A 27,094-nucleotide genomic window follows, 5' to 3' on the forward strand; every position below is an offset into this window, starting at 1 on the left:
TGAGTGGAATGAGGGTTAAAAACTGTCTGAATGATCGGTGCAGTTTTGCTATCTTCATGATGTTGGGCACACGCAACCGTTGAGGGTGCCAAGTACCGGGAGGGGCGCCAAACTGCAGTCCCCCGGGTTTTTTTTTTTTGACATTCGAATAGTAGAGTTGGCAGTGACCTACAATGACTGTTGGGTTCTGCCATTTTTTGTCCAGCAGTCGCCTCTGTATTGTTTCCTTTCGTCAGTTATGTTGACACAGCTGAGGTAAAATGCCTGGGTGTTCTTCAGTAGGAGTTATTGATAATGTGATTGATTGCATCATTGCAGGTTGAGAGAAAACTGGGAGTCTGTATGAAGCTCTTATGGTGCAAAATCTAGCCTATCATGCCATAAAGCAATGTTAAACTTATTATTATAATATAAACAAGCTTTTAATATTCTGAACGTGTGACATCAGGCTTTAAACATAGCAAATTAACATTAGATAGACAAAAAATGCTGCCTGTTAAAGGGGAACGGTCGTTTTTACAATCTTGACCTTATTTCACATTCGTCACAACAACATTTACTCACCCGTTTGACTTTCGTGTGATTTGCAGTTGGTTCGGAGATAATTAGATGCTCCCATATCCATATAACGGCAGCGGGTGGGGCACCGACATGCAGCCATTACAGACGCTCTTTTCTCTTATGTTTGTTGTGGGGTGGTATATACATGTAATTTTATTAACTCAGCATCACTTAGCGCTATTGGGAAGTCTGTAAAGCGGCTAGATTGAGCAACTCTCTGGGAACTCTGAAGTGATGATGTCATCACACTGCGCCGTGGCGCACATTCATTCTGTTTGTTTACATGGAAGTAGCGTCTCTGCTCTGCAGTCAGACCACGGCATCTCGATCGGCTTTTTTAGGCAGTCAGAGTTTATTTTCAGCTGGTTGTAGCTTTGGTACAATGGTTCCAGTGTGCATATATCCTGGCTGTGAAAGTAAAATGACCAGCTGGACGTCACTGAGCTCACAGGCTCCCACTGCGTGACCGGGATTTATTGAAGCTATGGCTAATAGCGCTCAACATGGACCCCAGCATCAAAGTTCAAACTTTACGACGTTTGGACTATCGGGTGTGTAGTGCCCACTTCACACCTGAGGACTTCTTCCCAGTTCAGGAGAGAAATGAAGGCCAGAAGATCCAGAGAATGAACCTCAAAAAGAATGCCATCCAGCGGCTGCAGGAGGAGAACAGGTCGAGGTAACGTGATGCTAATGCTATTAATTTTTTTCTTTACTAATGTCTAGAGTTGGCTAGAATGTTATAAACTTGTTCCGACTCCTTTGGAGCAACAGTGTACAGAATATTTTACAGTTTATGTACAACTCTTGTTATTGACAGATATACTAGTATCACCGTTTGTTGTTGCTCAAATGAACTAAACAGTAAACATCCCAGCCTCTAGACATAAAAAAGCCGATCGAGATGCCGTGGTCTGACTGCAGAGCAGAGACGCTACTTCCATGTAAACAAACAGAATGAATGTGCGCCACGGCGCAGTGTGATGACATCATCACTTCAGAGTTCCCAGAGAGTTGCTCAATCTAGCCGCTTTACAGAATTCCCAATAGCGCTAAGTGATGCTGACTTAATAAATTTGCATGTATCTACCACCCCACAACAAACATAAGAGAAAAGAGCGTCTGTAATGGCTGCATGTCGGTGCCCCGCCCGCTGCCGTTATATGGATATGGGAGCATCTAATTATCTCCGAACCAACTGATAATCACACGAAAGTCAAACGGGTGAGTAAATGTTGTTGTTACGAATGTGAAATAAGGTCCAGATTGTAAAAACGACTGTTCCCCTTTAAGTCAGTGTCATAACTCTAACACTACACTCTTAGTCATGGTCCTGCGCCCCCTTGTGGGCACATGGAAGAACAGCCGTCCCGGCTGGTGGTCAAGTTTTTAAGATGGAGCTTTTCTTCAATTTCACTGTGTTTATAAACCAGATAGCGACTACATCCCTCTTCATCAGTAATCGCTTTATTTATTATGTTTGGACATTAAAGTAACTGCTTCATTTGCCTGAAATCTTAATTCCATCTCGTTTTTTTACTGTTTAAACTTCTCTGAGTGACGCCGTCGTGACAGGAAGTTGAATAAAGTGGGAAGGATCGATCACTCAATCAGCGTGTGATGAAAACAGCTGTGATTTACAGGAATCGATCTCAACGTGCTGCGAGAGAAACAATCAGTTAGAGCAGCTTCACGCCGACGCCGACGTGACGAACCAACACATCATGTTCTCTCCTTCATCAAAACAAACCCGAGAAACTCTCTCTCTGCTTTGTTTTCATTGAGCTGCAGTTTTTTTCTACTCAATTAAAAGAGAAAGGGGTGTGTGAGCCGCAGCAGAGAGAAAGAGACGTGTTGATCTGCCGGGAGGCTCAGAGGAAATCAGTATTCCAGTCACCTGCTGCACAACATAAAGAGCAAGCTGTGGACAAAGATACCCCCGGCACACACACACACACACACACACACACACACACTCAAATGCAATCAGCCACACACACGCTTTCAAAAACCTTCATTGAAATAAATGGCAGGGTTTCCAGCAAGCTGCACCTACAGCAGTTATTTTTCAGCTGAGCAGCTGGTGGAGAGAGAGAGAGAGAGAGAGAGAGAGAGAGGGAGAGAGAAAGGGGGGAGATAGGGGAGAGATGAAGAGAGAGAGAAGAGAGAGATGTTACAACATGACTTCAAGTCAATCAGCAGGCTGTAATATGATCACCTCCACCAGGTCCAGGTAACAACAAGGAGCGAGCAAGGGGGGATGGGGGTGGAGGGGGGGGGGGGGGGGGGGGCGGACGGTGGAAGAGGACAGTGAACAGAGTAATGGTGTAAAAACATGATCAACTTTCAGCGTCTGCTTAAAGTCCAGAGTGAAAAAGAAGCTGGGAAACCAACCCGGGACTTTCCTGCTGGACAACACTGCTGGTTGAAGAGTTTCAGAGTCTCTGAAACAAACTGAAAACCTGTCAGATAAATAAATGATTTCAACAAGCAGTTGACAAAACAGTAGCTCACACACACACACACACACACACACACACACACGCTCAGTCTTGTATTTCTATCCTTGTGGGGACCGTCCATTGACTCCCATTCATGTCTAGCCCCTAACCCTGACCCTTACCCTAACCCTAACCCACACCACAACAAAGCCTAACCCTAAAGAAATGTTTTTGCACTTTTACTTTTTTCAGTTACAACAACATGGTCAAGAAAACACTGTTTCTCCTACTTAGGACCGGAAAAAGGTCCCCACAAGGCACGTCGTTCCACGTTTTGCTATCCTTGTGGGGACATTTGGCCCCAACAAGGATAGAAATATGAGAACACACACACACACACACACACACACACACACACACGGTTGAATACTTCATGTTAACCTTTGGGTGTTGCAGTAGTTTATTTTACAATAATTAATTTCACTATAAATAAAATCAGTCCACTCCTGCAGTGTTTGCATGAGACTTCCACTTCTCCTCACACTGAACGGGACATGAGGCAGGGAGGAACACACACCTCCTGCAGGGACAAAGACTCCACCTGAAAGGCAGGTGGTGTTGTGGTGATGAGGAGGAGGAGGAGGAATTTCTGAGCTGTCACATGCTACGTTAGAGCACAAAAACAGCTCACTGTGTTATCACAAGGACATTTTGTCATTGACACATCCAACACTGGCAGATTTATGGCGGCTGGGTTCAGAGCCAGCTATTACAATTCATAATTGATGGGCTGTGTGTGTGTGTGTGTGTGTGTGTGTGTGTGTGTGATATATGAGGCTTCATGCATTCATACGTGTGTGCAGATACATGTATGTGCGCTGCCCCCCCCCTCCTGTCAGTAATATGGGCCTGTGCTGGGGAGGGGAGGGGGGATCGTGGGCTCCGTCGCCACGGAAACCGCACCAAAGCAAACAAAGGGGAGGGCCGAGCCGAGGGAGTACGGTGACACAAAGGGGCGACGGAGCGCAGTGGAGGATTTCAGAGTGGAACAAAGCCTGCGTCACCTCCGCCCTGCAGCAGGAAGCCCGGCTCTTCTCCACCTGCGACTGCTCCATCAGGTGTGAGGCCCAGAGAGCAGACGCCGTCGTTTCGCAGTCCAGCTCCTCACTGCATTTCATCAATAAAAAGGCTTAAAACTAGAGCCGAGCATCGAGAGAGGGATCATTTGTCCCCTTCCATGTATCAGACAGCAGAGGAGTCATTTGACCCAGAAGGCCATAAGCCGAGCTGTTATGTGAAAATTCATGAGAGCGAGCGGCTGAGGCCCGGGGGAATGTCGGGAGTCGCCTTCAGAGCTTCCTCAGTTTCATCACACTGAAAATGCTTCGCGTCATCCAACAGTGGACTAAACATCATGCCCGGGAAACGGAGGATGAGAACTGGTTCGTGACCCTCCATGAACTCATGGCATTTGTTGCCATCGTCATCCTGCAGGGGGCGACCAACTAGTCAGAAGACTTAGGAAACAACAAAATCATGGAAATTATGTCCCAAAATCGATTTGAAGACATCATGCACCACCACCCTCCTCGGCACAGTCAACAAAATTCACCGGGAACACGGCGCTGGCCAGTCGCTGTCTTCTACAACATGATCGACGTGGCGGCGCTGAACGCTCATGTTCTGCGTCAGGCATGCACCGGGGAGAGGGACAGACGGCTGGACTTCCTGGTGAAACTCGCAAAAGAGTTGGCCAACTCTTATGTGAGTGCGAAGCAAGCAAAAAAGGAACAATCGCTTCGTCAACAACCGTCCACACCGAGCACCAACCGTCCACACCGAGCCCTGGGAAACAAGCCCAGTGCCAGGTCAACTGCAACAGCAATCCTGCCGCTTTTTTAGAAGATGTGTGGATATGTTTTTTTGTGCAATTTCTTTCAATAAATCACAAAACACAAAATCAAAACTCAAAAAAACAAACAAACAAAAAAAAAAAACATCCAGGATGTAGAGCAAGCCCAGGTACAAGTTTACCTCCTCCCCCCACAGACTAGAATCTGGACACAAATCTTGCAAGACAACTTCCTGGTAGTAATGTACATTTATGGCCCTTTTCCACTAGTACTGCCTTGGCCCTACTCGGCCCTGGAACCGTCGTGTTTCCCCTCCGTTTCAGTCCTTCGGCCAGGTACTTTTATGGTGTGGACTTGGCCCTGCTCCGGGGAGGTTCCACTGGGGCCGAGCAGGGCCGAGAATGCCTCCAGGCCGTCTATTGTTCTGAGTGAATTGAAAACGGTGAGGGGAAAACAAAAGCACCGGCCCACGAATGTCGCATAACAAGTGACGCTACTTGAGATTCGTGTCGCCTTGCCGCCCCCCTCTAAGGCAGTACTGTTGTAGAGTGGAAAACCAGCAGGGCCGAGGCCGGCCAAGTGAGGCCAAAGCAAACCGTGCAGAGTAGGGCCAAGAAGGTCCCAGTGCAGGGATGGGCCACTGGAGGACTCCATTTGGTGCAGAATGCAAATTAATTTCTAATTATGGACTTCATGGCTTTTGAGGCAGCAGAGTATCTCAGCCACAGGTGTAATTTTGCCTCCAGGCGCTAGAGGTGCAAGAGGCCTGTAGCTCAGCAAGTTGCTCTCTCTGCATTGAACACCGGAGGCAGCTGAACTTCGAGTAGCAAAGATGTCAGTCCCTATGGGGATTTACAGATGCACACTGACATCAGATATTGTGTGAAGTGTCTGGGGAGATTTTTTTGCACTGTGCGCTGAACGCAGTGAGTACTGCTGCAAACTCGGGGACACAGCTTTTCCAACACTGCTACCTGAGTCCCGTTTCCCGTTGCTTCGGGATTTTGTACTTTGCATGGCCGGCATGCTTGGAAGCACTTCCATCTATGAGAGCAGCTTTTCAATTCTGAAGCATACTAACCTGAAAGATAGAAACAGGCTGACAGATGAAACTCTGTTCCAGCTACTCATGCAAATTTAAAGCACAAAAATTGACAGTAACATCCAGAATATTGCGCAGCAACAGGCAAGACCACAGGTGTCTCATCAGGACTCTTGCTGCAGGTCCAGGTGTAGGTGAGGGAGGGTCTTTACAGCACCATACTTGAAAGTTGAATAAGAAGCTTGTCTGTAAATAGTTTAAATTAAATCATTGCAAGCATAAATGTTAGTTGTTGCTGCTATGGTCTGATGCATGTAGAAAATGTAACTAATTAATTGCAAGATTTGTCTACAATTAATCGTGATTAACGGCATCATCTGTGAACTTGAAATCAACACACAGAATCATCAATTTAATGCAAAACCGTATTTATCTGAATCTCTAAACTCAAGTGGAGCAGTTTAACATCAGAAAACACAGAATTGTCGGATTTGAACCATCCAACATTTTAAAGTTGAGTTGCTCAAGGGAAGGTCAGCCCTATTTTCTCTCCCAGTGTTGAACCTTCCAGAACATCGACGCCACAGGAGGATGTCTGTAACATTTTCAAGCTTCAAATGAAGAATCTAGTCCTCATGATGCACATGTTCTGCTCAGGGAGGAAAAAAACCACGAGAAAAATGATTTTCTTTTCTTCGAGCCAATTCTGTGATTAATCGCAATTAAAAAAAGTTAATTGTTGACAGTCCTCTATTAGTGAATCGCTATTAATGCGATTAAAATTGACAGCACTGTTTAAAACACATAAAAGCTGATAATAATCCCCAGACAGCATTAACCAGCAGATGATCCACACCAGCTTTACCAATAAAACCAAGACAGTCAGAAAACATTCACCTGACGACTGCAGATTAAACCAGAGAATGGCTCCAATATGTGAAATGCTCATGAGACGGTTCAGTATTTCTGCTGTAACGCTGGCAGATGAGAGGCTGGAGTGTTCACGGAGGCAAACAGGAAGCCGCGGGGCTGAAGAGGGGATTACATGTAGACGTGGGCCTGTGGTTGGTCCGGCCCGCCGAGACTCATTAAGAACGGCCTTGACATTAAGGAGCCTCTCTCTTTCAACCTGTTTGCAGCCGCGACGCCGAGATCAAACGAGGCGCTGTAGGTGAGGGCGCTCTCAATGGCCTAAAGCTGCTCATTCATCCTTTTTAAAGACAGGAAATCAGGCTAAATGGAGGCCCGGCTCCTCCTCCGTCCCGCTCAAGAGGCTTCACCAGCAGCACACTTTCTGCAGCCAAGAATTTCAAGTGGCCGGGGCCCTTTGAGGGGGGCGCAGCCAATAAAACCGGGGATTACTTGTGTCAAAGAAACACACCTGCATTTTAGACATTGTCAGGGTCTTTTCCTAATCACCGGCTCTGGCCGAGCCAAAGAAGCGCCGCGCTTCCAGAGGATCTTCCCCTCATGCTTCCGCCGGTCCGGCTGGCCTTGAGCGGGGTTTCTGCTCTGCGGTGGACTCGCCGCAGGGGAAATAAAAGCCTTTTGTTTGACACATCCTTAACTCTGACTCCTCAAAGTCAGCCGTGTGCTTTTCTTCCTCCCGTCACACAAACAGCCATCGGTCACGTCTTCATCGTGTCTTCACCGACAACAGCTGCCGTCCAAGACAGTTCATTCACAATGAAAGATTCCTCTTAGGTAAGAAACATATACATGATCGCACTGATCTGAATACACGGGAACAGCAGGAAATATCATGGAATTAATAGAAAAAGATGATTAAAGATTGGAAAACTTGATGAGATTAAACTGAAACCTTAAAACCAGGACGTGAATACAGGAAACAGAAGAGCCTCATTCTACTGATTATCAACACTTCCTGTTCCATAATTCTTTTATTTAGGTCAAATGGAATGTCTGGCAGGAAGTGCAGCTCATATAAATGTTTCTTATTGAATTTGAGCTTTCATTGATTGTTCTCTTTAGCAGCGATCAAACAGGTCAGATGAGAAAAGGTGTGATCGACCGTCGTATTGATCTGGAACACGTGCAGTAAACATGTCCTGCTCACGCTCAGCAGCCTGACAGTAAGACGGACTGTCCTCTGTAATGTGAGTGAGGTTTCATTATGAAAACAAACAACAGCGCCAACTGGTGGGCCGACGTGGAAACAGTCCTGGATTTCATGACGAGGAGCTGTGGGAGCGTCATGGAAACGGGGTCTTGGATGAAAAGACAGTAAAGTGATCCGAACATCTGCAGGAGACCTTTGGAAACAGTGTTCAGTGGACGGAGTGGAGCCTCCAGGCTGAACATGAGGAGCCTCCTCAGCCTGCCACCCCACCCCCACCGCCACCCCCACCCCTCCCTGGGTGATTGATACCTTGGTGCTGGGCGATATGCTGTTTCTAATTTTAGCCCTGCTCGCTGGGGGACTCTCACAGCGACAGGTAGCCGGAGTCCATCTGACTGTAAATAGACGCTGATAAATTATTTTCCATGACAGCCGCAGATATGAGCCGTGTGGGAGCAGCACAGCCAATCAGCAAGAGGCTTCATGTCACCGGAGTCGTGCTCGTCTCCCCCTCCGTGTACGAACCTTTTAAAACCTAACGCCCCCCCATCACAGAGGAATTCCCCCCTGGTTCAGCTCAGCTGGGATCAGGTAGAGGCAATATCTGTAATGACATTTTCAAGACAATTAGATCAGTCAGTAAAACACTGCTGGGAAGGAGAAATAACCCTGAATGAGAACAAAAAAAAAAGAAAAGAAAAAAGAAAGGAAAATATTAAAGCTGATGCTGTGACAGTTCAATTGAGCTTTATTTATAAAGGTTCATAGTCTAGAAGAGAGGATGGTTAATGAGACGTAGTGAAACATATTTGGCAGTTACTCCAGAAAATGACTCCAATCTCTCATAAAGCCCATTTTAATGACTAAAATCCAGCCAAATGTCCTTCAAACTGTTGCATTGTGGGTGCAACCCAAACCCCCTGACAGCATGGCTTTCAGGCTATAGCTTTTATGGCAGCAGCAGCAATATCTCAGCTCGGAGCTAACATTCCTCTTTCTGTTCTTATCTGTGTGTTCTAATGTCTTTATGTTCTGCTGTCTCGTCACTATATCCACCATGAGTGGTCCCTTCTCCATTAAAGGTCTATAAAGATAAACAGATCACCTTTAAAATGACAGATGAACAGACTCACGGTTGGACCAAACAGTGGTTTTTCCTCTGCTTTGACTTTGTGTTGTAAAGTCAGATGTGAAAGCGTTCTCAGTATTCAGTGCATGAGAGCCAAATGTAAATAACACATTCTGTTTGGTCAAAGCAGCAATCAATTGAAAAGACTTCACCGTGTTTTCTTCTTACGGACGGCAGCTCTGCTTTCAGAAATGTCTGAAAGAAACAGCGTGAATCCATCCTGCAACACGTGAAATATTGATGTTGGTTCGACTCTCCGAGCGTCCTGACCTCAAATCACAGGGACACAAAGAGCTCCCAAACTTTCTTCTTTCAAGGGTACGCTCTTTTTTTGTTCCTGCCACACTGGCGGCAGGGAAGTGGGTCATTTTAATGATTTGAATCTCATAATGTAACCAGGGCAGCGATGCAGCAGGTACATGTAGGTCAGACTCCCTCCATGACTGTCACTCCTGATTAATCTGCTAATGCCCACATGCAAATTCCCCACCGGGCCTCCTCAGTGTGACTGTAGGGCTAATGGGGGCCGGCCAGGCCCGTTTAGCCGCGCCATGCATATGCATGAGCTGTATATTTAGCAGCCAGCTCTCTTTTGATGGCCGTGTGGAGATGAATGGCGGTCCAGAGCTGGGCCACATCAGCAGCTGACCACCTGCCTTTCGGTACGGGCGGCTGTGACAGATGGGCCGCGCAGACCGCAACACAAAGTCTCCACGACGTGACGGAGGGACAGTCGACGAACAATCAGAACGACGTTTTCCTCCAGAGTGTCATGACTCCCAAGTACCGAGTCTCCCAGTCCCGGTCCCGGTCCTGGTCCATGAGCTCCTATCCTTGATGTTTAGAGTGTATTGTTCTCTGCAGCATGTGTGTGTGGTTTCAGTAAAAAACAAAGAACAGCACCAACTAGAGGACCAACATGAGAACCACATGGTTCCAAAGTTTCTACCATGTAAACAGACCAGTTTCAGGTTTTCAGCTGTGTAAATGTGAAACTTTTTAAAATTAAAATGAAAAAATGCCTGTTTTCACTGGAAATGTTGGGTAAACAAGGCATCTGTACTGTATTCTGACTCAAAATGTATTTCTGTCAGCAATAAGAACTCATCCTTCAGCAGAATTCATAGTTCATCTGGAAATATGGATTAAAATACTCAAAATGAGTCACATGCTGCATCGTTAGCTGGTTCCTGCTAACAAGGAGAAAAAACTGAAAATGAAGATGGAAACGCTGCCATGTTTTTACCACATGTGGCTTAATGGGCTCGTTGGGGGTGAATGGTTCTTTTAGTGTTCTCCTGCCAAAAGCGACACTCTTTAATTCCCTGTTTTAAAGATCCGTCCGCCGCCCAACGATTCCACAGTCCTCAATAACTTACAGATGAAGCTCTTGCTCCTGCATACTCCTGTAATCTGCTTTAATTTCAAATATTCTCAGTACCTGGGGCAGAAGAAGAATCTAATCCTGAGTAATCTCATTGAGCTTCAAGCTGTTAAAGACATTCTGGACGGTGTAGATTTACTGGATGAGTCCAGAGAGACGTCACCACCTTCACACATCAGCAGATTATTTACCTGTGAATCTAACGGGGGGATTAAAATTCAGCGCACACGCGGCTTCCCAACACAAACACGTGAGTCTTCCTGTGGCCACATCTGCTGCCGCTGCGCGCCGCCCGCTATTTACTAAATTGCACCAATGAAGAAATCTTTGGATTAGAACTTGGAAATTGCTTCTGTCAAGACCACTCAGCGCGGCGAGGCGGTCTCCGTTTGAAAAGGAGGCCTAATCGAACGTGGCATCTTGATAACATGTATCATGGAGACCGGAGGCAGGAAGTGTCCCGGCGCCGGAGGGATCTGCCGCTCAGCTCTCCGCTCGTCATACAGTCAGATCGCTTCGATGCAGCTCCTGAAAATTCTGATTCCAAATGAAAGCAGAGCTCGCTTTCAGGGGAAACGTTCCAGAATTCACCTTCCAATTAGGCTGCCTCCATGTTTAATAAGCACAATCAATGTGCAGAACGGGGTCCGCCGCAGGAGGCTTCAAACGGAGCGGGAGGGACTGTATCTCACTCTGCGGGCCACCTTTACCTTGAGGGGGGGTCGCCTCCTTTGTAAAGGACTCAGGCATTCCTTTTGTAACCACTTTAATGGCCTGTGCCTCCTGGTCAAGAGGTGGTCGCTGAATGGACTAATTCTGCAGGATTAGCCCTCTGTGCTGGTGATCCAGCCAGCCAAACAAATGCGACCTTACGGTGCCCAACTTGTGCATGCACAACTATACATTGACTGCATGGGAGGGGGGCAGTTCGGTCAGGGGATTAGCGGGAATCAACCACTCAGGCATACCGGCCGTTTTCAGATTCCCTTTCTTGACTTTGAAAGACTAGTTTAACAATAATGGCATCGCAGACGGGGGGGAAGCGGGGCCACATCAAGAGAAATACCAGGAAAATGACAAAGAGCAGGCTGAAGGTAAGATCAGCCTGCAGACGGGAGAGCAGGGCAAACTCACAACAGCAGCGCGGAGGTAAAAACACACACAGCGCAGGCCGACCTTTTGTTCCCAACGGGCTCCGTTCTGAAAGAACGCACAGCCAGACAAACAGCAGATATTCCAGAGGAATGAGCCGGCGGGGGGCTGAGGTTCAAACCCAGGAGCCAGTGTGACCGCAGCGTGCTGTACACTGGTCCACAGTCAGTTTAAAATGTCTCCATCATCAGCTACAACAAGCAGTCTTTTTCAGATGAATCACTACATCTCCACCCGCTGACGGAGCGCGCCGTGTTCCCGTCTGTACAAACTGTCATTTCCTTCAGCGGCTCGCACCGAGGACGAGGAGAGGAAGTGTTTAAGCATGAACACACCAATCAACCAATCAATAAACACCGCGGAGTTGCTGCTACACTAACCAGCAGCCGCCAAAGACTTCATCTTCGGTTGGGAATGTGTCCATGAGGAGGAGGAATCCGCAGACGAAGGTCACAGCGAGACATGGGCTAAAGCGTTTTCAGCGCCGTTTCCACGACAACAGAGCTCAGAGCCACTGACGACGCTACTGCTGAGAACACTCAGACCCGGTTTCTGCCTAGATGGTAGAAACTCTGGTCCTGGTCCTGGATGAGCTGCAGTTTGAGAACATGCACACTGAGCAGGAGGGTTCTGACTGTGAGGCGACAGGGTTAACCACTGCACCATCGAGCAGCCAGTCATGAAACCGGGAGATGTTTGAGGCCTCATCTGTAAAAAAAAAAAAAAAAGACATTTGTTTTCTTTAAACTCACTCCAGTGAGCTGCTGTCTTGAGTTAATCAGTGAGCTGTGCGTCGAGCTGTCTGACCTCCATCACCTCTGGGTGGAGCGGCGGGGCTCGGCGACTCCGCCGCCGCAGATCAGGAGGATTGATCTGAGCTTTAACTCCTCTCACCAGATGAAACAATGCCATTCCCATTAAAGAGCCGTTTGACTGAAATGTGCTTAACGCGGCTCTGAGCTCCATCCGAGCCGATGGGATGTGAAACGGCGTGCTGCGCTGATGAAGCCCCCGACGGCGAGCTGTGCGCCGGGGGGGCTGGTGGCGGGGGACAGGTGGTGCACTGCAGAGGCTACGGAGGCTTTCAAACCTTCTCAACTGGAAAATGTGGCTGAGTGGACCAGAGGTCCGGTATGAAATCTCACCCCTTAGAGAGCAAATGGTGAAATATTCTGCAACAATAATGAAATCAGTTTCCTGTTTAAGACTAATGACAGCATTTAAATCAAACTGAACTGTAAATCTGTTGAGACAAAGTCACCTTGAAGGAGCAGGAATCCCAAATCCTAAATGATGAAATCCTCTGAAAGTTTCAACCTGCTTCAGGCTTCGTGTTTCTCTACATTTATCTTCACACCTTAGTCAAACTGCTCCGCTTCATTCATATTTAATCTGGTTTTGATTCATTTGAAGCATATTCAGGATGTGCTGAGATAACAGAGAACCAGAGAGACCAAAGACGTCCACACGCCTGCTGCAAGGCCAGCTCTGCTCACCAGTGTTCAGGTTAATGTCTGTCAGCGACACGGGGCTGCGCTTCTCTGCCAGAACAGGTTCTCTAATGGACTTCACGCTGTGTTTCCACCTTAACATCAGAGAAACAGGTTTGTGAAAGGAAATCATCAACCAGCCGCAGAACGATGTGAAAATCAGAGCGTCAAAATGCAGACTCCGAGCATGATGGGAAATAAAGCAGAAGAGACAGGCGGAGCGGTAACCAGGCCACAGCTGAGCCAAATCACTGTGATCAACGCTGGGAAGGTGCAGCAGAGCGATTCAGGAGCTCAGCGAAACAATCCAGCCAACCACCAGCAGAGAGAAGAGAATCTCCTGGAGAGAGAAAAGCATGAAGGTTAAAACTGGAATTCAGATTCAGCCTGATGCCACAACACCGCAGAATGAAGACCAGACTGACGGAAACACAGAAGTCAGAGTGTGGAGGTCCTGAAGTCTGATTCACACACAGAGATCCTGGAAACGATCAGGAGGAACCTGGTTTCTGAAAGTAGAACAAATGACTAAATACTACAAAAGCTGAAGAACTGCCACCAGTGGATGAATATAACCTGTATCAATACTAACTTTAACAGATAATCTCAACCCATGCTAAACTAGTTTAGTTTAACTAAAATAAACTAAACAAAACCAAACTAAACTGACCTGAACTCAACTAAACTTAACTAAATTAAACTGAACTAAACTAATTAAAACTAAACTAAACTGAACGAATTATAATTAACTAAACTTCACTAAACTAAACTCAACTAAATTAAATTGAACTGAACTAAACTGAACTAAATGAAAGTGAACTAAACTTCACTGTAATGAACCAGACTGAACCAAAATGAGCTGAAATGAACTGAGGCTCCATCTCCACGATGTTTTCAAGTGAAAACAGAAAGCTTTGGCTGTTCAGGTGTTTAATTAACGGAGCTCAGAATCACTGAAAATGCTACTTTTTGAAAACAGAATTGAGACGGTGGAAAGAAGATTTAAACGCTGAGCGTCTCTGACAGAACGGGAAAAGTTATTGACGGACAGTTCAGTTCTGAGAGGAAGTATCTGAGCGGTGTAGCGGCGGCTTGGAGAGAACGAGGGAAACGTTGTTCTGGTAGGTTTAATTTCTGGGTTTAGCGTGGCTATTTACTGTTCTGCTTGTTGTTTTATCTTCATCTTGATGTTCAGTGATCATCGTGTTGCTCTCAGGAGTGAAGGAAGCTCAGCTGTGAGGCGTTCAGCTTCCAAAGTCACAATCAGGTTCTTTGACTCAGTAGACGATGACGTTATTAGTAACAGTCCGTGACAAATACAAGTTACTTTTGTAAACCACAACGTTTGTGATCTGAAATCATTGTTTTGATGTTCAAAATTGGTTAGTTGTTTAGATCCAAATAAAAACATGTTTGATCATGTGCATGCGCGTGCACCCCTGGTCTTGGCCCTGATCCTTTTCCAGGTCCTGGTTCTAGTCCATATTCTCCTGGACTTAGAGTTAACAGTCACTGCAATAAAAATCCAACTTGGTGGTCTGTCCATATGAATGTTCGTGTTCTCCGTTGTTAGTGTTTAGAGTGTATTGTTCTCAGTTTCTCTCTGCAGTGTGTGTGTTTGTGTGTGTTTTCAGCTCCCACTAGCGGCCCGGCACATGCTACATAGTCTTCAGTGTTTCTGCAGTTTCCATGGAAACAGACAGATGGTGATCAAAATGTTGCTGTTTGAAGGTGAAACTCTTCTGAAAGGATTTTTAATTTGAAACGCTGCTGTTTAATGTTCTGCTGGTTTTGTGTGCTGAGCTATAACCTTTATTGTCAATTAAATCAAATCAACACTCGTTTCTCACCTTCTTCTGTTTCCATTTGTTTCCTGGTGAAATGTTCCGCTCTGTTCTATCTCTCCATCTGAAGGACATCTGATGCTCTCAACATCCACGCTGGATGTCGGAGCTTTTACACTGAAATCACAAGGTTAGAGAGGAAACACCTTTATACAGCAAAACTCCTAATGGTCATTCAAGTCATTCGGTCAGGACGGATGGAGGAGAGATGGAGGACTGAACACAGCAGTATGTTTCATCCATTTAACCTTCATTTAAACAGGAAAAGAACGAACCCCAATGAGATGGAGATCTCCTTAGAAGGGTGACCAGACCAGTTCTCCATAAGTCCTCCATCAGTTTCTGCTGATAAAAAGGAAATAAGATGTCTTCAGGATACAGACGGGAACTTTTCAGTTTAATGAGTTAAATCTCAACACATCCATCTCATGGCTTCTTTCCAGAGAAAAACCAAAGAAGTCTTGAGAACCACTGTCCAAAGAGCAGACAGTGAAGCAAAACCTCCTGCAGGAACGAGGTCGAAGTCATAATGCTGGTTTATTAAGCTACCATGGGGCAGATCTCCAAGAACCCCAGGAGACACTGGAGATGAGTTTCAACTGAGTCAGGACCAGGGCGGGACCAGGGGTCTCCAATTCAGCAGAATTTGGTTCTCCATGTGAACTGGATCCATCCTTCCTGGTGTCAGCGGTTCCATGTACGACTTTTTCTTCTTCTTCTTCTTCTTCTGATCTGTACAGGAAACCAGGTACACCTTTAATTCGACTGTAACTCCAACTTCCCCTCAGCTGCATGTTCACTTCTTATTTATGTTAATGTTTCCATACATGCATTTTTAATATAAAATGTTGATTTTTAGCATCCCTGATTGTTCTTCCTGTTATTGGTTGTTTGCCTGAAGCTGCCTGAGGGCAGAAAGCCTCATGAAGCCGAGTTCACTCTCAGAGTTTAGAGTGCAGCTCTATGAAAATCACTACTAATGTTATATTGAATATATTGTATCAGTGGGTGAAAGGTGTTGATCTGTTGATTCAGCACTTTAATGGTTCACTAAACCCTCCAGTGTCACTTCTGCAAAATCCTGCTACAAACCAGACAGACGAAAACAATCTGGAACAATTTTATCCCGACAGCATTTCAGTCATCAGTCGAGAATTTACTGAAGACCCAAATCAATAATCAATGAAGTAAAACAAAAAGAAAACATCCACATTAGCATTCAGAATCATCAAACCCTCTATCATCCTCCACTGCAGTGCAACATGAACTTTATGAAAGCCAGACAGTTTTGTAAAATGAAACAATGGACGTGAAATAACAAAACAATGTTGAAAACGAAGATAAATCTGACGAATTTCAGTTAAAAAGAGTCGGAGCTGGAGGCCGGGAGCTGTGAAACCAGGCTGTGAGGATCGCAGGAGCTTCATGAGCTGCTGAGAAAAGGAGAAATGTGAACAGAAGAAAGTAAAACGATCTCTGGAAAAGAGTCAGGCGTATTTGCACAACAAGGTTCAGCTCAACTTTTCCATCCTCCAGATGATTACAAATCTGGGATCCGGTTTCCTTTCTATATCTAAATATTAATAGTCTCCATTACATGAAAATGACTTTCATCTCAGACTCACACGAAGGGATTAGATTTTAATCAAGGCATTAAATCTGACTTTCTGTTCCTGCAGATGGGAGAGGGTGGCAGGCAGTCAATTAGCACGGCGTCTGTTTGCAGACTCACACTGAAGCCTGATCAAGTCTTTGTTATTGTAGAGAATCAACACAAAGACGGGCTGAAATGTGGGAATGAAGCAACATACTGATGAGCTGCTGTCAGGGATCAGTGCATCGATATCGCTTTGAAACAGCTTTCAGGAGGCGTGTGTGGATTAAAACTATTAAAATAAAACACAGGGAGGGAGAGGCTGCGTTATTCACACGGAGAGAAACTGAAACTGGAGAAATAACAGACTCTGTTCTCCATCAGCTGCTTCAAAATAATGTTGACGTGAGGACGTTCTGCTTCAAGCTACAATCGAAGCTAAAGAACTTCTGTTGGAAAATAGAGAAACTGAGTGATCAGAGCTCTGTCTGTTCACATTGTTCTACCAGTTCACGGTGGAGAACCTCACTAAGTTCCACTTTAACCGTCAGAAGGTTCCTCCGGCGTTCCTCCTGGATCGAGCAGCTTTCGTCCTGATGTTTGAATTCTTCGTATTTCAGCAGAATGACGTTCTGCTGCTCTGTTCATAAAAGTTGATTCGTTTTATGTTACAGTGTGAAAGTTGACATGAGGAACTTGCCTGTAGATTTCTGAGTGTGTGTGGCGCCACCTGCTCAGGTGTGTCCAATCAGCCTGAGCTGATTGACCCGACGACCTGCAGCCGCCTCACACACTATTTCTTCCTCCGCCGGTTGCAGTGGGTGGTTTCTGCTGCGGGTCAGCATGGCTCACAGAGCTCTTTTTATCCTTCTGCTCGTTTGTCCTGCTGTTTTAGCCCGGTTCTTTTTTAGCAGTAGGCCCAGCTGTTACCAGCCGGTTCCCAGAAAGCCTGACTTTGGGGTGAAGTAAGTTCTCCTCTCATCTTTGTTTTATGTTGTTCAAACAGGAAATAGCTCATTAATGTCTTTAGTTATGCAATCTTGTTCTTGACTGAAAGTCTTCTTTGTTCTGGTTCTTTTTTCTTCGCATTGATTAATAATGTGGTTGAAGTTAAAATTGCAGTGTGAATGATTTCGGGTAATGACTGGAGCTTCGCTGTGGCTGCTGGAGCCTTTAAGAACTGGAATTCATTAATCCATTTCATCAGTATGTTTCATTTGTTAGCTGAATGACTCTCTGTGGTTGGTCTGTATTTGGTGCTCGGTTTAATGAGCCCTGCTCCTCAGTTCTCTGTACTAGTCGAGCCTGAAGATGATAAACTGGTTTAGAAAGTGACGCAGACCCGTCTCCTCCAGAACCGCGGCCCGTCCCCATGAACTCCTGAACCTGGCTCAGCTGCCGGAGTCCTGGGACTGGAGGAATGTCAACGGAGTCAACTACGCCAGTCCGACTCGAAACCAGCACATTCCTCAGTACTGCGGCTCCTGCTGGGCTCACGGCTCCACCAGTTCAATGGCAGGTTGGCTTCATTCTGCGCTCCTCTGGATCTCAAACACTCCTCCGCACTCCAGCCAACACTTGACAGCACGCTGTGATCTGTTTCTTTCTAAGATCGCATCAACGTCAAGCGGCGAGCGGCCTGGCCGTCCGCCTACCTGTCCGTCCAGCACGTGCTGGACTGCGCCGGCGCCGGCGGCTGCCACGGCGGAGACCAGGGAGCGGTCTGGGAGTACGCCCACAAGCACGGCATCCCCGACGAGACCTGCAACAACTACCAGGCCATTGACCAGAGTGCGAGCGGAGCAGTGGCGTGCCGTCGATGCCGTGTGTCTGACGGTGAATAAAGCCATGCTTTCTTTCCAGAATGCCAGCCGTTCAACGCCTGCGGGACGTGCACCACCTTCGGGAAGTGCGACAGTCTGCAGAACTACACGCTGTGGAAAGTAACCGACTTCGGCGCGATTGCGGGACGGGACAACATGATGGCGGAGATCTACTCCAGAGGTCCCGTCAGGTCTGGCGCTGCCTCTGCAGCTCCTTGGGGTTCTGGGTAGGACCGGGTCTCAACTCAACTGGTCTGCTTGCAGCTGTGGCATCATGGCCACGGACCGGCTGGACCGCTACAGCGGCGGTCTGTACTGGGAGTACGCTGAACAAATCAACATCAACCACGTCGTGTCCGTCGTCGGGTGGGGCGTGGAAAACGGCACCGAGTACTGGATCGTCCGGAACTCCTGGGGAGAGCCGTGGGTGAGTAATCGGTCCCTGGCCGGTTTCTCTGCAGGGCGGTCTAACTGGACTCGCGCTTGGCTTGCGTGTTTCAGGGTGAGAAGGGCTGGCTCAGGATCGTGACAAGCGCCTTCAAATCAGGGACTGGAAGTAAGTTCAACCTGGGCCTGGAGGACGACTGCATGTACGGAGACGTGATGGTGCCTTCAGCGTACCTGTGATGGAGAGACGGTCACATGGTTTAGTTTGGACTGCAGGACTTCAGACTCCACGTTCATCATGTTGGAGTTTCTTCATGTCAATAAAATCTTTGTGCAGAAAGAACCGAGACTTGTTTGTGCTGTTAATTTACAAGACAGTAGCGTGTTTACAAGGTTTTTGTGGACCAAATTGAGAACCTCTGAAGATCCATTGAAAGAACAGTGAACACTGAAAACAAAACAAATGTTGGAATATACTCCATCAGGTTTGTGAGCACTGATTAAAATCCCCTTTCCCCATAAGAATGTGCACTGGAGGAATGGTACTAGTTTCACCACAAAAGATATTCCTGCTCAAAAAGACAGGAGCTCCATCCTCAGCACTCTGCCTGTAAAGACTAATTTATGGCCGTCCCAGACGAAAGAACGATCGTGATGATGGCTGGTCTTGGCTTTAAATCCATGGTCCCACGTCGCCCTGACACCAGGTCAAGGACGGCCAAAGTCTTCTGGGATCAAAGATAAGGCTGCGAATTCTGACGGTGTCAGAAATTTGGGGCGATTGGGGATGACTTCTGCTGTGACCCGTGGCAATGCTTACTTGAACTGTTTTGTTGGAAAATGACAGTAAATGCTTATAACGCACAATGCTAACGCAAAAGGCTAGTAGATGCAAAAGTGTACTCTGTTGAAGCTCGTTCTGCTAAACTGGCATCCCAGATTCACCTTTCTGACCCACGACTGCAGCCATAGTCTTAGATTCTGGTGTCCAGCTGCTGGGACGCATGCTAGAGATGTTAGCTCACTCATCAGCCTCTGGGGGCTCCACGGGGGTGGGGAGCATCTAAAGTGGGAGTAAACTAGAGCTCTGTTCATGTTTTGCTAGTGAAGGTTGGCGCTCTGATGCTTTGGTTACCATGGAGACCACACGCTTCTTCACGCCGGCGTCATCCACCTGCGATCATCTTTCTTCATGGTTCAGTCTGCTCAAAGCAAACTTCACGTCGTGGGAAACATTTTTACATCCATGTTGAACAGCGTGGCAAGTTCTGAACGCATAAGATGGTTAAAATCATTCTGTACAGGTTTTACCTGGATTCACAGCCGGTGAACTGTCCATGTGGTTGTATGTCAACATCTGGTTCAAGCATCCTGCTTTTTCCCAGGAAAAACAGGATGGTTTAAGGAAAATCACTTCGTGGTTCCTCTGCATCATTACAATAGAAACTCCTTCATTAGTCCCAGGAGGAAATTCCTTCCAGCATCACTGCACTCAGAATATTAATATGAGATGTTTATTCCTCCACACTTCAGCGGGAGCGCTGTTTTAGTCCATGTGACCGAAACCTAACAGTCTGTCCTGTTTGATTCTCCCTTGAAGATGTTTGGCTGGGCGCTTGTGGAGATTCATTTTGGATCTTGAGGGGAACCTCATCTGGTTCCAGCACTTCACCTCACCTGCATCCTGTGATATTTTGTAGCTCTGTTCGCAGGAGCACCGAATGTTCGGCCTGAGTTCCCCCCGGGGACGCCGGTGGCTGGGTACGAGGCCGCGCTGCAGCGGCCCGGACGTCTGTTAGTACACGAGGACATTTTCCTGAGACAGGTGTGAAGAATGCCACGCCGCTGCCTCCAGGTTACGGAGACTGAAGCTGAACGCCTTTTGTTTGTTCTACATCTCCCTGCTTGATAAAGCCGCCCGCCTCCTTCATTGACTGACATGCTTTATTAGTTCCAATCCCGTCGTTCTGCAGCAGTAACGCTCCCTTTAATCACCGGTTATCTACAGCGGCACACACACAACGGCACAATGGCATCCTCACTGTTTATGTGCAATTATACGCAGCCCATTTTCTTTCTGCTCAGCCGGGGAACAAAAGAAAGCGGAGCACTTAGATATTTGGTTCCAGGGATACAATAATAAAAATGCAGAAACACAAGCTGCTGTGCTTTACTGCTGATATGGAAATCTTTCCCATTAACTGCAGTTTCCATTCAGCCTCTCCGGGGAGAACAAAGGATAATCAAACCTGAAGCAGCGCTGCGAGCTTCAGCCTCTGAAGCCCATAAAGCCCGGCGCGTCCGAGCGGAGGCCCGCCGCCAAAACAAACACCGACGGAGGCCCCGCCCTCCAGCGGGTCCTCATGCGAAATCAAATTTGGGTTCTGATTAAATTTCCTGCATGTTTTCTCATTTGCATAATGACAAACAGAGCTCGAATGGCTGTGAATGGAAACACATGCTAATCTCTGGGACGGAGGCAACAAGAATTCTGGTTTAAAAACAAAAAACATGCAGGGTCGAAGAGCTGGGGCCGTTTTGGAGCGACTAATTCAGCATTCGTCTTCATTACAGCCGTCGATGTGGAGAAATGGATTCTTCTGCAGCTCTGGCCGAGCCATTATGTATTGTTTCAGTGATCAATAGCTGGCTCTGTAAACACGGAGCCGGAGACGGGGCGGCGTTGGATGAGCGGAGAGTACCGAGGCTTTTCTCCGCCGCACGGGCTCGGATTATCAGCTCAAAGACAGTTGGAGGGAAAATCCACTTTTAAAGTGTCTTTGAGCAAGGCATTGTAATGATTTATCATGGCAGCTGCCTGCAAGCCGCCATGTAGGAATGTGTGTGTGTGTGTGTGTGTGTGTGTGTAATCCTCCCCCATGCATTCACTTCTCAAGGCCGCCGCTGCTGCGTCTCTCGCAGAATGAGCCTCAGAATGAAGCACGACGGCAGAGAGTCAAACCGAGCTCCGACTCGCAGGTTACACTCTTCAGATCTGACGCTAATAAATCAAACACACTCTGGAAGTGTGACGAGTGGCTTCAACAGACACACTATGAGTGAAAGAAGACATTTATGTTCCTTCTGTCTTCCACGGCTCCATCAGTCTGTCACTGACTGTGGAGGATTCTCTTTGTGGTTTTGCTCCGGTTCTCCAGATGAGGCCAGAACTGTACCAGAGTGGAGCGTCTCCCAGAGGGCAGGAATCACATTAACGTCATCAAAAAGCCGTCGCCAAAGCAGCAGAAGAACGTCGATGTGAGGCTCGCCTTTCTAATGAGCTCGAACAGGAAATATGATCTTTTCATTAAAACAAAGAGTCTTCCTCATGTTGAAACGACAACAGAACATTTCCACAGCGATCTGTGCCGCGGTGAGGCTCCTGGATGGATTTGCAGCCGTGGCCTCCCTGCTGATGTTCTGCATCGCTCCCCCGCTAATCTCACTTCCTGCTCCAACACAGCCTCCGGCCGCAGAATTAGCTTTACTTAATGGATGAGGATTAATCCCTCTTAGTTACAACAAAATTAGGGAGTAATGCGAGCATGAATATTTCAGTTACACCGCAGCAGCACATGAATCTGCTCCAGCAATCTGCCCTGGCTGCAGAAAGAAGAATCGGCCATTAAATCCATTATTAATGCCTCATAATAAAATTCATATTTTGCAGCAGCTGAATGGAGGGAAAATCCATCCAGCAGTCAATACTATTTCAGCGGAACTTGCTGAACACATGGAATACAGAGAAAGAGGCTCTGAAACATCACAGCTCGCTAGACCCTGCTTCTCCTTCTTTTCAAGCAGCGTCTCCAAAGCCAGCCGCCGCCTTATTACAGCCCTTAAAAATAGACGTGAACCTTCCGAGTCAGTGAGTTCCCGCAGCCTCCCCCTGGAAGTTTTAATTAGAACAGCAGTCACTCGTGTTATCGTTGTTTCAAGAGAGCCGCTTCCACATTCCTGAGCCGCCCACTCCGTGAGCGGATCAGAGGCCCGGCCTCGCCTCTCCTCCGGCAGCACCGCTCGGGCCCGAGGACGTCCCACCTCGTCACAGGCGTCCAGACGCTGAGAAACACCTGAGACGATCCTGACATCTGGGTGACTCTGGAGGGACTCTGATGTTTCACTTTCACTGATTTCACATCAACAGGTTGTTATATAAAGAAAAAGCTTCTCATTTCCAGACAAACAGCTAAACTACACCTTCATCAAAATGTTCTGTGGATCATCCAGAGATTATTAATACATACTGAAATATCACGTTTGATTTCATGGTGTTCTGAACTCCTGGAACCATGAATAAAATTCACCAGAAGAGCCGCACCTGTGAGACCAGGTGAGACAGCGATGAGAGAAACATCCTGCTGCTCTGGGCTTTATTTTGATAGGCTGTTGTTTTGAACAGCACACGGGACTGCAAATGGCTGCTTCTACAGAACATGACTGGAGACATTGGTCGTGTACTTTTGGGCTCTTTCCATCTTTTTTGAGGGGGGGGGTGGGGGGTGGGGGGAGGTGCTTCTTCACGTGAACTGACCTGTTCCTGCATGATGCTGCCCCCTGTTGAAAGCACTCATCTGCTCGTGCTGTTTACAGACTCGTTTGAACCGTCAGGAGACTGATTTATATTCATATAAAGGTATGCAGAGGTGATTTCTGCGTGTAAAACACATGTCGACATGCCGTTCTCTGATCATTAATCGTGATTAATGGAGTTATGTGGAGGGAAACACACCTCCGGGTGAAAATCAGCTGAGAGCCTCAGGTTCCTGAGCAGAGGACACAAGAGACAAAGGGCCTGGGGCGCACCGGGGGTTAAAGTGGAGGACCCAGCGTTTCCTCACAGTGATGAACAGCAGGAGTTAAAGACTGTGGAGCAGAGAGAGAAAACCAGGAGGAACCAGGGTGAACCAGGAGCGGAGCTGAAACAGTGAGCGACACTGGAAATAACACATTACAAACTTATTACCAGGACTGTGTGTGTGTGTGTGTGTGTGTGTGTGTGTGTGTGTGTGTGTGTGTGTGTGTGTGTGTGTGTGTGTGTGTGTGTGTGTGTGTGTGTGTGTGTTCCGCCCCGCCCCCTGCTCCTTATAACGGCTGTGTGTGCAGCCAGCCTCTCAGACGTTACCGGGACACTGGAGATTTACGCAGCGGCTCTCGGGTTTCTTCCAGCGCTTTTCGGGTTCTCGCGTCCCTCCAGCTGTTCTCCGGTCCCTCCAGCGGTTCTCCGGTCCCTCCGGCGGTTCTCCGGTCCCTCCAGCGGTTCTCGGGTCCCCTTCCAGCCCCCCCAGCTGCGCTCTGGCTGCGCGCACTGGCCGGATTACCGCTGCTCCGCGTCCTGAAGACCAGCAGCCACCATGGATTTTCTGGATCACGGCTACCTGAACGCGCGCGGCCCGTACGACTACACGTTTAACTTCTGGACCGACTACCTGGGACTGACCACGCTGGTGACCCAGAACCACAAGCCGAACCCCAACTCCATCACCGAGTCGCTGAAAGCCACGCTGGGCCTGGACGACTCCCCGCCGTGCCCGTGCGCCGCGGAGAGCGGCGGGCAGCTGGACTGCTGCTGCCCGCCGCGGAGCCCTCCCCCGCCGGCCTCCATCCTGGACCTGAAGGAGCGCTTCTCCATCCTCAGCCCCTTCCAGAACCAGCTCCCGGACCGGGACCTGGGCTTCCCCGGCGGCTTGGCCGGGTTCGACCTGTTCGGCGTGGAGCGCAAGATGCGCAAACCCGCGTCCAGGAGCAAACAGGAGCCGCGGATCTGCGTCTTCTGCCGGAATAACGGCGCCCCGGAGGAGGTGTACGGCTCCCACGTCCTGAAGACCCCGGACGGCCGGGTGGTGTGCCCCATCCTGCGGGCCTACACCTGCCCGCTGTGCAGCGCCAACGGGGACAATGCGCACACCATCAAGTACTGTCCGCTGTCCAAGGAGCAGCCGAGCCAGAGAGCCCTGAAGGGGGGCCGGGCCGTGGGGGGCAAGAGGCTCAAGATCTTCTGATCGGCGCAGACTCCACACCACAGCCTATTGCACTGAACTGCTCTGACTCACACTCCGAGTTCCCGTTTCTCTCCAAGATCTCTTATATTTTTATAGTTCCTTTATCCACATAGAATAATTTTATGCTTTTTACATCGAATTTATTTTTTCTTCCTAGTTGGTAGCCATTTGAGCGTGTGCATATAAATACACCTATGTATCAGTAATCACAGTGTGAATAAAGGAGGAGGTGTTTTCGGTGTTGTAGGAGCCACACTGGCTTGAGCAGAGGGTGGATGTCAGTCTGGTTCTACCCAGTATTTTTCTAAAGGGAGCTTTAAGCTCTCCGAGTTTCTTTCACGTCTTAGAAAACCAAAGTTATGTTTTGCCATTAAAGAAGCTGAAGAATGTGTCATTACTGAATCCTCCTGACTGGAGGAGGAACTCTCTCACCCCCGACTGGAACTCCGCCGCAGCTCTCTGTAAAAGTTGACATTCAATCTGCTCTGCAGGGGAAAGAAGAAACACAATGTGGCCTCTGTTCGGGGGGATAATCAAACCTCTGATGATCTGACTGCTCCAACTGCTTTCTTATGTTTACATTCCCGAATGAGGGCGACACACTGGATCTCCCCTCCGTCAGGTCTCTCTCTGCCCGGTATCGATCAGTTTCTTGTGCAGAGGACTGAAGTGAGTCTCGTTCAGCCTGGACTCTGCTCGGGGAGGGCTCATGAATGTTAACTCGCCGCGACTCGCTCGCTCCTGACTTTCTGTTCTGACGAATCCCCAAAAAGATGCAAAAATGTTGTGAATGTATGATTGAGAGTCACTCGCAGGACTGCTGCACATTTCTGACAGTTTTGTTTACCAAAGGAATCCAATAGCGTCGACGAGAGCAGAGGGATTTGCTGTATTGTGTATAAAGTGATGTCTATTCAGTATTTTAACATTTCAAGTGACTTCAGAGGGCGCTACCTCAACTCGATTTTCTACTTACATGTAAAATGTCAACAGCAGTTTATTGATATATAGTGCTGCCATTTATAATAAGGGTTTTGATAGTATTTTTGATCTTTGTATAACATAATTGTATTTTCGTTTTGTTGCATTTAACATGATGGAAGAAGGTTTCCAAGAAGCTCTAAGCATCGCTCACCAAAGGGTGACTGTCTGTAAATACTGATTAGACCCATACTTTTTAAAGTTTAGTTGTTCAATGTTGCAAAAAGAGAGTGGAAACTGAAACAAGCTCACAAAAAAAAAGAAAAGAAGGAGAAGAAGAAGAAATGCCACTTTTAACGGGGTTTTTTGATTAAATGAATGAGAGAAAAACAAACACTGTTGAACTTTGTTATTTATATTTTACCACGATTTCCTGTATGCTGCTGTGCAGAATAACAACATATGAATTCACTAGAGAAATAAAAACCTATCCTATATTTGGACTTCTGTGGTGCTGTTTTGTGTTGTGTGGATCCGTCCGGCTCCGGGTCCGTGGCGGACCCCGCTCCGGGTCTTCAGGACACTTTCACAGTCTCCGGGCTGCTGTTGGTGGTTCGGGGCGGCCTGCTGCCCACACAGGAATGTCTTGGCTTCTGCCTCTCGAACACATTTGCTCTGAAGTGGTTGAACAGCAGGGCCCTGTGGAATGGTGGCCGCAGACACGTCGCAGGCCTGGAGAACAGGCAGGAAGCGCGGCAGCGTTTGTGGGAACGCGGCGCAGCTGCGAGCGTTTCATCCCGGTGAGAAACGAGGGACGAGGCCAAACCAGACAATGAAGCGCTGCTGAATGGGCTTTCTGTCCCAACGCCACCGGCAGGCTCACACACTCTCCACACACGGAGACGGCCCGGCGTGCATCAGCCTGGAGCATCCGGACCCCCCCTCAGCCCCCACCCCCCACCCTCCACCCCCAGCTGAGGCTGTGGCATTAAAGATGAATGAGTACTAAGTGCAACAGGGATTTATCTCGGTGAGAACAGTGGTGAAGAAGCCCGGCGGTCTCACGTTTCAGGCTAACGGGGCTGATTCCCACTGCACCACTGCCTCCATTAGCTGCTCACACACACACACACACACACACACACACACACACACACACACACACACACACTCTATATAATCCACTTACTTCAGCCATTTATGTGATATGTATCTTTCATGATCATATACTGGATGCAGAGCGAGGCGCTCGCTGTGTCTCTGATGGAACGATGCATGACAGCAGCTTTTAGAGAAGAGAGGGATGGAGGAGGAGGAGGAGGAGGGGAGGAATCGGCGAGGGGGGGGGTCAGGAAGGGGGAGTTTACTTCTTGTTTACTGCTGCTGCTACA

At 47.8% G+C, this 27,094-nt stretch overlaps 2 protein-coding genes across 2 annotated transcripts; both read left to right on the forward strand.

Moving 5' to 3' along the window:
• The first annotated feature begins 9,763 nt into the window (after window positions 1-9,763).
• nanos1 (nanos homolog 1) lies at window positions 9,764-26,206 on the forward strand. The gene is made up of 3 exons (XM_030113709.1): window positions 9,764-9,768; window positions 14,119-14,121; window positions 24,122-26,206. Exon 3 carries the CDS (start codon window positions 24,135-24,137, stop codon window positions 24,780-24,782), a length of 648 nt encoding a protein of 215 aa, XP_029969569.1. The 5' UTR covers window positions 9,764-9,768; window positions 14,119-14,121; window positions 24,122-24,134; the 3' UTR covers window positions 24,783-26,206.
• Window positions 17,414-19,031, forward strand: LOC115404389 (cathepsin Z-like). The gene is made up of 6 exons (XM_030113696.1): window positions 17,414-17,535; window positions 17,926-18,089; window positions 18,182-18,361; window positions 18,434-18,584; window positions 18,658-18,820; window positions 18,895-19,031. The coding sequence occupies exons 1-6, from the start codon at window positions 17,414-17,416 to the stop codon at window positions 19,018-19,020; spliced, it is 906 nt and encodes a 301-aa protein (XP_029969556.1). The 3' UTR covers window positions 19,021-19,031.
• Window positions 26,207-27,094: the final 888 nt, after the last annotated feature.

This window comes from Salarias fasciatus, chromosome 2 (assembly GCF_902148845.1).
Source record: "Salarias fasciatus chromosome 2, fSalaFa1.1, whole genome shotgun sequence".
Taxonomy (NCBI): Eukaryota; Metazoa; Chordata; class Actinopteri; order Blenniiformes; family Blenniidae; genus Salarias; species Salarias fasciatus.

Excerpts from the sequence above, each read along its gene's own strand:
- LOC115404389 (XM_030113696.1), top strand. The coding sequence starts at position 17,414 with ATGGCTCACAGAGCTCTTTTTATCCTTCTGCTCGTTTGTCCTGCTGTT. Across the intron at positions 18,090-18,181 it reads CTCCACCAGTTCAATGGCAG|ATCGCATCAACGTCAAGCGG; the intron begins GTTGGCTTCATT and ends TTTCTTTCTAAG. Across the intron at positions 18,821-18,894 it reads ACTCCTGGGGAGAGCCGTGG|GGTGAGAAGGGCTGGCTCAG; the intron begins GTGAGTAATCGG and ends TGCGTGTTTCAG.
- nanos1 (XM_030113709.1), top strand. The coding sequence starts at position 24,135 with ATGGATTTTCTGGATCACGGCTACCTGAACGCGCGCGGCCCGTACGAC.